Here is a 13,666-nt window from a genome sequence, read left to right as displayed (position 1 = left end):
TTTTAATAAAAAATATTACCTAAAATTTAGGAGAAGTAGAGATAACTAAATAAATGTGTGCTATTAAATTCTTACGCTTCACTTTCTGTTCAAATGCTCTTTTCAGCGAATTCAGTCATTAAAAATGAGGGTCATTATTTGTGTAATTTAAACAAAACCATAAGAAATATTTCTTTCAGCCTAGTAGAACATTGTGATTAATTTGATTATCTGTAGATTATATTAGCATCTCTCCATCTCGTGAATACTTCATGCAGATAGTTATGGTGGAACAAAGAATGTTTTGCATCAACAAATGAATGCAGTCTGAGAGTGTGTGTGTGTGTGTGTGTATGTGTGTGTGTGTGTGTTTAATGGCTTGCGAGAATAAGAGGTTTTTGGATTATAATGTGTTTATGGGAGACTGCACTGTCTTCCTAATGGCAGCCGGAACATTGTGATTAATTTGATTATCTGTAGATTATATTAGCATCTCTCCATCTCATGAATACTTCATGCAGACAGTAATGGCGGAACATAGAAAGTTTTGCATCAACAAATTAATGCAGTCTGAGATTGTGTGTGTGTGTGTGTGTGTATTTAATGGCTTGAGAGAATAAGAGGTTTTTGGATTATAATGTGTTTATGAGAGACTGCATTGTCTTCCTAATGGCAGCCGGCTGCTGCTCTCAGCTTAAATGTGATGATATACAGCCAATAAAGCATCCGTGCGGAGAGCTGGGGGTTTACTCAGGGCCTTTCCCAGCTTTTCTTGGCCATAAGGGCTCTGATAACACACACACTACAGCTCAGAGACGGTTAGCTCCCATACACTGAGACAAACCCCTATAGTGTGCACAAGCTGAAATGATTACTTTTATTACATTCTTTGATGGTGTTTTTGTCATTTTTATTTATTCTGCCTATGGTATGACATGACGGTGAGTAAAAGATGACAATTTTCATTTTTAGGCATTGTGCTATTTTAGTATTATTTATATACGTTTTAGTATTATTTATATTTTTTTATAATTTAAGTTTTCTTTTTAATTTTGCTTTAATGTTTAGTTTTTGGTTGGATTTTTTTTGTTTAAATATTACTATTTAGGTTCACTTTTAATTCAGTTTTAGTTTTTGCTTATTTTTATATTTTCAAAAAAAAATTTTTTGTTTAACGTTTAGTAATTTCATGTTCTTTTGTCATTTATTATTGTTATAATTATTATAAATATTCCTATTTGGGCTATATATTTCCTATTTATTTTATTATTTTCAGTTTTCAGTTAATTTATAGTTTTTCCATCTAATATTTATAATGTATATTACTTCAGCTTTATTTCAATTAATATATTTTTAACAGTTTTTGATTTAGTTAAATATTCCCCTAATGATGCTTCTGAATTTCTGAATTGCGTTGTATTGAATATCTTAAAATAACATGACAGAGAATACAAATCTAACTGGAATAGAGCTAAATCAATTTTCTTGCTCACTTCATAAGATTAATCGAATTGCATTTATTGAAATGGTTTATATTACATCAGTCATATTCTACATGTTATATTATATAGTTTGCATTATGTTAGCCTAAATGATTACCCTGCATTTCTTTCTCAAAATCCACAAACTCGAGAGAAAACCAGTGAGCGTATATCTTTTCGCTACTCAAAATACATAAATAAAATAAGATGAGGAAAAAGGGTGCGTGAGAGAAATACAATGAGACAGGAAAACTCTATTTTACACACCCTCGTGCCTTTCTCTCCGCTGGCTCCTTGGAATCCCTGGAATCCTTGAGAACCCTGAAGAGGAAAAGAGAGAGAGGGATTAATTCACAGGTCCATCAAAGGGAGGAAGGAGAGAGGGATAAAAGGAGGAGAAGAGAAGAAAAGTGCTGTTGCAGCAGTGCATGCTGGGTCACGGTCAAATGGAACGCTGACACCAGATGGCATTATGGGTAAATCCACTTAGCTTTGATCAAGAAGTTCAAACATGTCTGCCTTCCAATCCCGCTCTAATGCATGCGCACACACACACACACACACACACACACAACTTTGTCCTTCTATCAATACATGCACACACTCGAACACGGCCGCTGTGGATGCTGGCTAATCGCAGGCAGATCGGGTGTATTTACCTTGGGGCCTTGTCTTCCTGGATAACCTGGCAACCCAGGCACACCGAGCTTACCCTAAAACCAAAGTACACAGAAGAAACATAACTAATCAGTCGTGACAAAACACTGACAAACTTCACGATGCATATATAGATATACACTCACCTTCTCTCCGGTCGACCCAAGTGGTCCAGAATCTCCAGGTAAACCAGATCTTCCTTTGGGTCCCTCAGGCCCGTCTTCACCTCTGGGTCCAGCAGCACCAAGTTCTCCCTGAATACATTAGGATTTATATGAGACATTTCCCTCAGAAACTAGAGATTTTTATCTTTTTTAGAGGTCTGTTCCGATGAATGATACATACAATGATACGATAAATTACAGCTGTATGCCAGCCAGTCATATCAGAGAATACTTCATTTACATTTACATTAACATTGACTGATGTAATAAGTGAATGTATAAATAATAAAAGTTGCTTTCAGGGGAAAAATACATGAAAAATGTATAGAACAAGTCCCTTTAAATTCCTCAGCAAGCTGCCAAGGGGGCCTCAAAATGACTTCAATGTTTTAAAATAAGACAAAACAAGCTTTAGAATGAGCTAAAACCATGAAAATTACAATATTTTTAAAATGTATTTATTCACCCCCAAATTTCTAGAATGTTAAAATTGTATTATTTTAAATGATTAAAATTATTTAAAGCAAACTTCCAAGAGGGCTTCAAGATGTTTTAATATAAGACAGTAACATATAAAGTAAAAGTAACATATTTATTAAAATAACTCACCCACAAACATTTTTTTTTTATAATTAAAATATTTAAAGCAAACTTCCAAGGGCACCAAGATTACTTAAAACATTTTAAAATAAGACAAAACAAGCTAAAAATGACATTCAATATTTACTAATTTAATTAATCCCAAAAAAATTTACCAACTAAAAATTTTTTCTTAATCCACCTCCTAGAATTCTACAACTTCACTTTTTTTTAATTATAATTTAATTACTTATTTTACTTATTTTCATCTCCTAATTGCTGTAAATTAAAAAGGGCTGTCTTCGAATGTTTCTGAAGTGAAGTGAGTGAAGTGAAGTGAAGTGAGTGAAGTGAGTGAAGTGAAGTGAAGTGAAGTGAAGTGAAGTGAAGTGAAGTGAGTGAAGTGAAGTGAAGTGAAGTGAAGTGAAGTGAAGTGAGTGAAGTGAAGTGAAGTGAAGTGAAGTGAAGTGAAGTGAGTGAAGTGAAGTGAAGTGAATGAAGTGAAGTGAAGTGAAGTGAAGTGAAGTGAAGTGAAGTGAAGTGAAGTGAAGTGAAGTGAAGTGAAGTGAAGTGAAGTGAAGTGAAGTGAAGTGAAGTGAAGTGAAGTGAAGTGAAGTGAAGTGAAGTGAAGTGAAGTGAAGTGAAGTGAAGTGAAGTGAAGTGAAGTGAAGTGAATGAAGTGAAGTGAAGTGAAGTGAAGTGAAGTGAATGAAGTGAAGTGAAGTGAAGTGAAGTGGGTGGACATCTTTGAATAAACGATCCCAGAATTTAATAATGAAACAAGTTTGTGTGTACGGTTAGTGTGTGTTTAATGTTTTTGCCACTTTAGAGATATAATAGGCAAAGACTGGCACTTGAGCAGCATGGGAATAGTGAAGTGTGTGCGTGCGTGGCATTTAACAAGAGTAAATGGTAATTTGGGACAATGTCCACCCACTTAAATCCAGAAGCGTTTGCATATTGGTCCCTAATAACCTAGAGCGGTACGCGTTTGCTCATTACAGACATTTACCCAGCGCCACGGATGAGTCAGTGGACTTTATAACAGCAAAAAATCTGATCAATTAGGCTGAGTGAATATTATACACGCCCTTCGACCGACTTCTGGAGTCCTGAATGACAAAATTTCTCGGCATTTTGTGTGAAAAATGTCTGTGAAATAGACTCGGGAGCGTGTCGCCTGGGGATATGTGATCGCTAAGGTGTTTTTATCACATTTCTATGTGGCCGAATTCCCAGGTTATGGTCCTTAAGGTCTTTTTTCTGTGTATGTCTATATTTGTTCAAATCCCAAAGCAAGTATGAGCAAAAGTAATAGTGATGCTCCACTAAATATAGACCCACTGTGATTGATGTGCCTCCACAGAGATGCTCTGAGAATTAAAGTTCGACCGAAGTGTAAAGAGAAATCAAATCCCATAATTCCCCAGAGATAAAGCCAAACACAAATAACCTCTTCAACCTGCGAATAAGTCTCTTACCCTGTCACCTTTGATGCCCATATCTCCCTTAAATCCTGGAAATCCGTCTTCTCCCTGAGAAGGAAAGAAATGAAGATTTGACACTGAGAGCGTTGCAAACTTCCGAACGCACATAATACCCCTTTTTTGACAAATGCGAAGGGACGGATCTCCATGGCAACTGCTATTTCTGCTATTTGCCGAGGCCTGATCTTATTTTCCTGCTGCACTCTCGCAGGATACAACGTTTTAATGACCAAAGCGGGAAGGTCAAAAATGCATCTTGGAGTACACCGGTTTCCATATTCAGAAGCAGAAATGAAACATTAATGACACAAGAGCAGTGCATTAGCCGTCGGCACACACACACACTCACAACAGCACGTATCCATACGCACGCAGTCGCACGAACACACTCTGAAATTACCTTTTCACCCTTGTTTCCTTTCAGCCCGCGGACTCCATCAGCACCCTGCGGACAGAAAGAGCAAAAGAGCAAAAGAAAAAAGATCAACAGAGTCCATCTAAACTTCAAAACCCTGCGATTGACTCACTGTATCACGAACACTGACTAGAAACCTTGAAGGTGATAAAAGCTCTCAAACCCTAGCAAGCTGCATTACACTCTACTGTCTATATACTGTAGGCAGCAACCCGACTCACAGTGGATTACAACCATAATATAAGTGTGTGTACATATAAATACACACACATACATAAGAAATGCATGTAATATATATTTAAATTTATATATAATATAAATCATATATAAATATGAATAATCGATTTGACAGCCCTATATTATATTATATTGACAGCCCAATATAATATAATATAATCATCTTTTTTATTTCAGGCTTTAATTGAGTTTTTTATACGATCGCAGGACAGTTACCAATAGTTTTTTTTCCACTTTAATTCAGAAATTCATCTTCATATAACTTGAGTGACTCAGACTGTCTTCTAACAATTAAATCTAACAATGGCTTTTTTATTTGGTACAGTTGCAGAACAGTTTAACTACCAATACTTTTTTAACTTATTGGGTCAGGACACAAAAAAATAAAAAATCAGACTGATTTCTAACAATAAATAATATATATAAATAATCTAATCTAATATAATATAACATAATAATTGAGAAATGTATCCTCATCACATTCAAATTGGACACAAGTGTCACATCAGTGAATTACCTGCACTGCCTTACATTTTGGCCAAAAGAACTTATCTCAGAAGTTGTCTTTGATGCCTAAAATGCTGTCTAGGTACGCAACTTTTGGACATTTTGGAAGATGGCTATAAAGTTCAGATGATTCTGCCTCAGGAAAGTATCAGAAACACTGGCAGGGTGCCGTCTCCGTTTCATTATGAGGAAAAAGCTAGAGGCAAAATAAGTTGGGTGACTTTTCACTGACATCTTACTACTACAGAACTACAATACCCACGGACCAATGAGAGATCGTTATGAGTTCTGCTATGACCAATGAGGATTAAAAAACACCTGCCTTTACACCTCGAGGCCCAGGATATCCGATCGGCCCCTGAGGACCAGGAGGTCCCTGTAAAACACAATCAGTTATCGATGGACTTATTGATCACATCTGAAGCTACATTTGTACAAGAGAACTGTCTGTAAATTAACTCTTCGGATAGAGGAATGAAGGATAAACATACCAGATGTCCTTTCTCTCCGGATGGCCCTTCTTTTCCTGGGTGGCCCTGTGTTTGTGACACAAAGATAAAGAGAAATGACACGTTATGCTGCAGTAATTAGATATAAAACCATGAAATGTGGATAGAATAGGCATTGAGAATAGATGCGAACAATGTGTGTCTGTGAAGAACTGCCAGGCAGATCACTGTACTGTATCACGAACACTGACTAGAAACCTTGAAGGTGATAAAAGCTCTCAAACCCTAGCAAGCTGCATTACACTCTACTGTCTATATACTGTAGGCAGCAACCCGACTCACAGTGGATTACAACAGTGCATTTGAATTGAATTGCAAATATATATTCAAATAATGAATAAAAATTCTTAATCATTTGGTATGAAATATTGATATATTTATATATTATCTTATATAATATATATATGGTCTTCTAACAATAATATAATGTAATATAATATAATAGGGCTTTAAAATCGATTAATCACGATTAAGTTTCTGTGAAGAACTGCCAGGCAGATCACTGTACTGTAATTATTACTGTACTGATACACAAACAATAGAGCTTGAGATGATTAGACGTTAAGCGTGTGTGTGTGTGTGTGTGTTTCCCGGACTCACCGGAGGTCCATCGGCTCCTGGCATTCCCGATAAGCCTGGTTTTCCAGTGGGACCCTGAGAAGAGGAAAACCAGCATAAGCACTCAGTCCATTAACACTCAGCACACACTTCCTGTCTCAACACACATTCATGAAGACCATCCAGTAGAGCGATCAATACGTTAAAGTGGTCAGTGTGTAGAAGGGTTAATGACAAATATCAATGTCCAGAATTATGAAAATCTGCTTTAAAAGTATGTGCTCAATTCTTAAATATGTAAGCTTTGTATTCATGCAGGGTTGAAAAAACCCCATTTTCAATTAATATTTTACTTTAATGACTATAAAAAATATCAAGTGGTGTAAGTAAAAGTAAAAATGAATCAAATGTACACATTGTCATAATTATTTTCAAATCATATAGTTTCTTGTTTTATGGTTTTCTTGCCACATAACAGTAAAATGGCTTTGATTTGGCAGTCAAAAGTTTTTTTTTTAAATATTATATACTACTACTACTACTACTAATAATAATAATAAAATAAAACTGTTAATAATAAACAATAATTTCTTTATATATTCTTTATTACAATCTGCAATCTTTAAGCCCAGCAAAAATAAAAATAAAATAATAATATTAATAATTTCAATTTAGAAATGCAAAGGTTTATAATCTGTAAGATTTTTTTGTTCTTGAAAAAAGCCTCTTATGCTCATCAGAGCCGCATTTATTTAATCAAAAATACAGTAAAATAAAAAAATATTGTGAAATATTATTACCATTTAAAATAACTGTTTTCTATTTCAATATATTTTAAAATGTAGTTTATTCCTGTGATGCAAAGCTGAATTTGCAGTCTTCAGTGTCACATGATCCTTCAGAAATCATTCTAATATGCTGATTTGCTGGCCGCTCAAGAAACATTTCTTATTATTATCAATGCTGAAAATAGTTTTTTTTTTGGAAACCCTGATACATTTTTCACAGGATTCTTTAATGAGTAGAAAGCATTTATTTGACATACACACCTTTTGTAACATTATACAGTTACATGTAAATGTCTTTACTGTCTTGATCAATTTAATGCATCCTTGATTAACAAAATGATTAATTTCTTTAAAAAAAAAGAACTTAACCTTAAACTTTTTGAACTGTAGTGTACTTATGAAATGTATTATAATCTTCATCACTAAGAATAAATGTCTTGTCATAAAACATAAACATTATCAATAGAACACTACACACACACATACAAACTCTATATAAAGGCATTAATCCATTAACCAGAGAAGCATCCTTCCATCGATCATCCACACATGCAATCTCACCTTCTCTCCTGGAGGTCCGATCGCTCCCTGAGGACCTGGAAGTCCCTGTGAAAGAGGACAGAATTAGAGGATATTGACTGGTTAATGAAGTCAAAGATGGGTGGGTTAGATAATGTCTGAGTGGGTGTGGCTTGAAGAATACCTGAGCTCCGGGGTTGCCTTGTTGTCCTGGAGGTCCTGGCTCACCTTGAGGACCCTGACGGGTGAAAACAAAAGCATAATAATGTGAATATGTGTGTGTGCAGAAGCAAGTTTGTATGTACAGAAGTGTGTGTGTGTGTGTGTTTGTCTCACACTTACAATGTTTCCTTTAGGTCCAGGATGTCCGTCCGTACCAGTCACACCCTAAAATGATAAAAGAAGGATCAAAATAAATGAAAATGAATTTAACACGTTTAAAAAAATATTTACACATTTATATATTCTCACATTTAAAAAATATTAAGACATTAATAATTAAGCTATTTATTTGTAAGTAAATAAATACCATGAAGGTTAATGACTTGATTCAGATGAAAACTAACTAATTCAGATAAAGATGAAGTTTGTACTCACGGGAGATCCTGGGGGCCCCTGGGGACCTTTGGGGCCCAACAAACCACGAGGACCCTGAAAAAGAGAAGACGGAGAAACAGAGAGTTATGTTCAGCTGAAAGTGTCTGATAATAGAGGCGTTAATAAAGTGGGTAGCATTCGCCCGGTCATGTGACCTCAACATAAATAAAACAGCTTTTTCTATGCAACTTATTTAACTCCTCATCTCATGTGCTATATTTTAAACATGAGTACTGTCTATTTCTTATATACATAAACTAAAAATAAAATAATGCATTTAGAAACAAGATCAAATAGATAAGTGTTCCACCTTTTTTAAATGTTCAATAAATGATAAAATAAAATAAAACAGTGTTAGCCCAGTCATGTGATCTCAACATGAAAAAAGGAGCTTTTTCTATGCCACTTAAATGACTCTTCATCTCATGTGTTACATTTTCAAACAGGAGCCTAAAATACTACTGATTGTGTTTATGTGTACATACAAGAGCAGATGAAGTCACTCTCAAACTAAATGGTGAACATGGAGCGCCACCTGCTGGACAGAGTCTTAAACTGCTTATTTAACTCTACTATACTTCCTGTCTCTGAATGTTTCTCTCACTTCACATCCAGAGTGAGTAAAATGCAGAGGGCACCTCAAAAAATGAGTGACATGGATCTGTGGAAGCGTTATGTATGATCTAGTGGATAACAGAGGATAATGCAGGGATACTGGAGGAAATATGAACTCACCGATTCTCCAGGAAGACCTCTGGGTCCGACCTCACCATCATTGCCCTGGGATACAGGAAATGATGTCATCATGACGTCAAGATTCATTTAGATATAGGACAATAACACTGATGATGAAGGTAACAGGAAGGGATTAATATAAGAAGCTCATACTCTTTCTCCATCCTCTCCTGAAGGCCCAGGTGGCCCCTGAGGACCTGTCTCACCCTACAACAACAATGACAAAGACACACTCATTAGTTTTCATAAAATGAATCACCCTCCTTTTTACAGGATTACTGCCAAATAAATAAACAAATGGATATTAAATTTGACCTTAACTAAAATAATTTTATTAAAATTGGCCAAATCAGAATCATGTATTGCAGAAAGCCATTTAAAAATAAAATAAAATAAAATGTATTTGAAAATAAAATAAAATATATAATTAAATAGCTGCTCAACTAAAGTGTTTCACCTATTTTAAAATGTTCATAAACGTGTTTACACTGTGATGCTTTGACTGCAAAACAAATTTTAAAAATGGACATTAAATGTTGCTCTCAACTGAAATAATTCAGTTATTATAGTTAATTAAAACTAAAACAGAAAGTAAAATTAAAACCATAAAAAAAAGTAAATTTAAATAAAATTAAATTAAAGGGGTCCTATTATGCTTTTTCACTTTTTTAATTTTAGTCAGTGTGTAGTGTGTATGTTTGGGCATAAAAAAGATCTAGAAAGTTACAAATCTCAAAGTCCACTCCAAAGGGAGATATTTCGTTTTTAAAAAATCCCTTTTCAAGAACTACAACGAACGGCTCGTTTGGACTACAGCGTTTGTTTTCCGGGCTTTGTGATATCACAAAGCGGCTCATTGGAATATCATTCAAAATAATTCCCGCCTACAGAAATTTGAATGGGAGAGCATGTTCTAGTACACCCCCAAAACAAAATCAAGACTTTGTAAAAGAGCATAATAGGACCCCTTTAAATTAAAAAAAACGTTTCGACTCATTGTTAATTTTAATTTGAGTTTTTAAGTTTCATTTGACATACTAAAATAACTAAAACGAAAACTGAAATAAAAATTAATAAAAACAATACAGACATATATTAAAAAAGACATGAAATATGACAAACACAGAAGAAATTTACTACAACCATAAAATATAAAAATAAAAACTTATTAAAAAAATACTAAAATACTATCTCAATTATACTCAAATAAGACTTATTTTAAAACGTGTTTACCCTGTGACCCTTTTCTCCAGACAAACCAGCGAGCCCATCGAATCCTCGGTCCCCCTGTGAAGCACACAGACAGGAAACAGTTCAGAATGGCAGGATATTAACATTTTATAAATAAGAAACTACTGTACTTTCTCTACATGAAATCACAATTGACCCTTTTTACTTTCTGGCATCTTATTGTGCACAATTCATTATTGTGTGTTATGCTAAAATATATTTATCTCATTAGTTTTACCTTTGGTCCCGTCTGTCCAGGCATCCCTCTGGCTCCATCTGAGCCGGGTCGACCCTAAGCCAACAGGATACTTGTTTATAAATCTTTTTATAACAGAATGATCGGGTTAATAATAACAACAACAAAACGCAAACGTACCCTTCTACCAGGCTTTCCAGGAGGGCCTATGGATCCCAGTGGACCACGAGGACCCTAAAAACACACACACAGGTCTCACAACAGTTCTATCCTGCATTAAAAGGTCTGAGGATAGCTGAGGATTGTGGGTAATCTGTGATGCCTACCTGAGGTCCTGATTCCCCAGACTCTCCTTTCAGTCCAGAAACACCAGGAGGACCCTGGGAAAATCAAATCAAGCTTGAAACATATCAGACTCATCATAATATCATAGATATCATCATTTCGACAGACTGAAGACAGATATACAGACATACCAGAGGACCGGAACGGCCCGTCAAGCCCATGGGTCCGGTTGGACCCCTCATCGCCAGCTATATGATAATGACACAGAGCAATTAGTTTGCATAGAGATGTGTGTGTGTGTGTGTGTGTGTGTGTGTGTGTGAAATATAGTGTGTATTGGTGTAAGTGTGTGTTTTTACCCTGGCCTGCTGCATGATGGCTTGCATCTGAGCCTCTTGGGCAGAAACTGCAGGACCTTTATGTCCGCTGTCGCCTCCTGTACTCATGCGGAACTACAGAGACAGAACCAACTCATCAACATTTAGACTATGATAGTTTACTTTAGACATGACAGCAAGAGTGAAAAATGTTCCACCTGTTTTAGAATGTTCAACATGTGATCAAATTAAATCAAGATTAAATTAAAGTACTTGAAAATAAAATATTTCAATACAATTTTTAAATAATATATACATTTATTTTATCTTAACATTAACTTAACCTTTTTTTTTTTGTGGAATCCAAAACACAAGTTACATGCTACATTCAATGAGTGGCATCCAGTTATTGCAAAAAATTAAATTCCTCTTAAAAAATGTTAATTATATGTTTTAAAGTGTTTAGTAAGATTTAAAGTGTTTCACTTAGTTAAAAAAGTTCTGTATATGATCAAATAAAATAAAACGAAATGAAATAAAATAAATTAAAATAACACCAATTCCACCAATTTTAAAATATTCATTATATGTTCAAATAAAAATTATAAAAAAAATAATAAAATAATTGCATTTAAAATAAAATAACTCTAAAGTGTTTCACCAATTTAAAATATTCATTATATGTTCAAAAAAAATAATAATAATAACATAATGCTTTTAAAATGAAATAGATCTAGTGTTCCATCTATTTAAAAAAAGCATTATATGTTCAAATAAAATAAAATAATGCATTTAAAAATAAAATAGTTCCAAAGTGTTTCATCTATTTGAAAAAGTTCATTGTATGTTAAAAAAATAAAATAAAATCATGTATTTGAATATAAAATAATATAAAATAGATCTAAAGTGTTTCACCTAGTTGAAAATGTTCAGTATATATCCAAATAAAATAACTCTAAAGTTAAAATTTTAAAATATTCATTTTATGTTCAAATAAAAATTGCCAAAAATAAAATAATGTATTTTAAAATAAAATAGTTCTAAATTGTTTAATCTATTTTTAAAAAGTTAATTATATGTAAAATAAACTAAAAAATCATTTGAAAATTGAAGTAGTGTACGTACTGCAAAAATAAAAAAATACATACATACATAAAATAAAATACGTGTGGTAGCATGTACTTCCAAATGTACTCTAGAGCTGAATTCAGACTAGCATACTACTCTTACTATTTCTTCCATGTAAAGATAAGGCAGAAATAGTATTACTAGTAGTATGACTAGTATGGCAGTATGCAGTGTTTCTGTGCCTCTGTCTGTGTACAGGAGTCAAGTTATTCAGCACTGCCATCTGGTGGCTGAACGCAATCACTACACTTCCAAGAGTATGACCACTAGTTTCAAAGTGAATCTGTGCTTCATGGCTCTGTATTGATTTTCATGGGTATTTTGGGGGGGTGAGGAGAGGTAGTGTTTAGGGTGGGGTTTAATTACAATCACATGTTGACTATAAACACATATACAGCACGGACAACACAATTTTTAATGTGGTGTTTAGAACATCTGGATTTGCCATGGAAGCATTCCAGAACTCTCGACATTGTGAGGTCGATACACTAATAATCAGTTCCCTCATTTTAATTGAATTAAATCATAGTCACAATTTACCTAAAATGAGGGAACAAAATAAATGATACACGGTCCCGAATTTAAAAAAAAAAAAAAACCTGTATCGGAGTAACAGCTGGGAAAGAGGAAATTTGGAAAAGCTGAGAGTATGATGTGGAATTTGCGAAATGTCTCTGCATAATGACTGCATTAACCAGCGTGTGATTGATGGGGAAACACAGCAGCAAAGGGAGCATTATGTTTCTGATATCTCTCTGACATAATTATCACTGTTAAACCACTCCGAAAATAAATCAAGCCAGCACAAGAACTAACGGCTCTGGACATTCATTATGACGCACTGTAGATCTCGTCTACAGGCTAAAACTGACCTCAGTACAGTGAAATGGGGCTTTAAATTGTAAAAGCTAAAAGACGTGCATACGTGTATCAATCAGTTGTTTATGTGTCATTTTAATGTGTAGTTTTTGTAAGTGTGTATCTGGTGATTGTGCTCAGATTTACATACAGGCAACATCAGGACAGTCCCTGGAGGTCCTGGAAGACCGTCAGCTCCAGGCAGACCAGAGCGACCAGTAGGACCCTGTCAAAAGAGCAAAGGATTATGGGTAATGCCTTAAACAGCATTGTGATCTATAATATAATCTCTTTCAATCAGTGTAATCAGGCTCTCTAAAGTTAAAATGTAATCTTATACAGTATGATGAATCACAATCACATTAAGAAATGTTCAGGTCATATTTCACCCTGAAAAAAAAAAAATTATATATATATATATATAGGAATATATATATATA

General features: G+C 34.4%; 1 protein-coding gene across 1 annotated transcript in view; it reads right to left on the bottom strand.

Moving 5' to 3' along the window:
- The window catches only part of LOC107720871 (collagen alpha-1(V) chain-like), a 109,429-nt gene that overhangs the window by 25,988 nt on the left and 69,775 nt on the right, over positions 1-13,666 (bottom strand). The window contains 21 exon segments of the mRNA XM_016528699.1: positions 1,728-1,781; positions 2,120-2,173; positions 2,264-2,371; positions 4,342-4,395; positions 4,748-4,792; positions 5,829-5,882; positions 5,998-6,042; positions 6,616-6,669; positions 7,923-7,967; positions 8,065-8,118; positions 8,223-8,267; positions 8,478-8,531; positions 9,213-9,257; positions 9,366-9,419; positions 10,446-10,499; positions 10,681-10,734; positions 10,819-10,872; positions 10,965-11,018; positions 11,115-11,171; positions 11,283-11,375; positions 13,378-13,452. Coding sequence (XP_016384185.1) covers positions 1,728-1,781; positions 2,120-2,173; positions 2,264-2,371; positions 4,342-4,395; positions 4,748-4,792; positions 5,829-5,882; positions 5,998-6,042; positions 6,616-6,669; positions 7,923-7,967; positions 8,065-8,118; positions 8,223-8,267; positions 8,478-8,531; positions 9,213-9,257; positions 9,366-9,419; positions 10,446-10,499; positions 10,681-10,734; positions 10,819-10,872; positions 10,965-11,018; positions 11,115-11,171; positions 11,283-11,375; positions 13,378-13,452 — 1,206 coding nt within the window.

This window comes from Sinocyclocheilus rhinocerous, unplaced genomic scaffold (genome assembly GCF_001515625.1).
Source record: "Sinocyclocheilus rhinocerous isolate Xijiao unplaced genomic scaffold, SAMN03320098_v1.1 scaffold751, whole genome shotgun sequence".
Classification (NCBI taxonomy): Eukaryota; Metazoa; Chordata; class Actinopteri; order Cypriniformes; family Cyprinidae; genus Sinocyclocheilus; species Sinocyclocheilus rhinocerous.
Note: the sequence above shows the minus strand (reverse complement) of the source record. Positions and strands in the feature narration are given on the sequence as shown.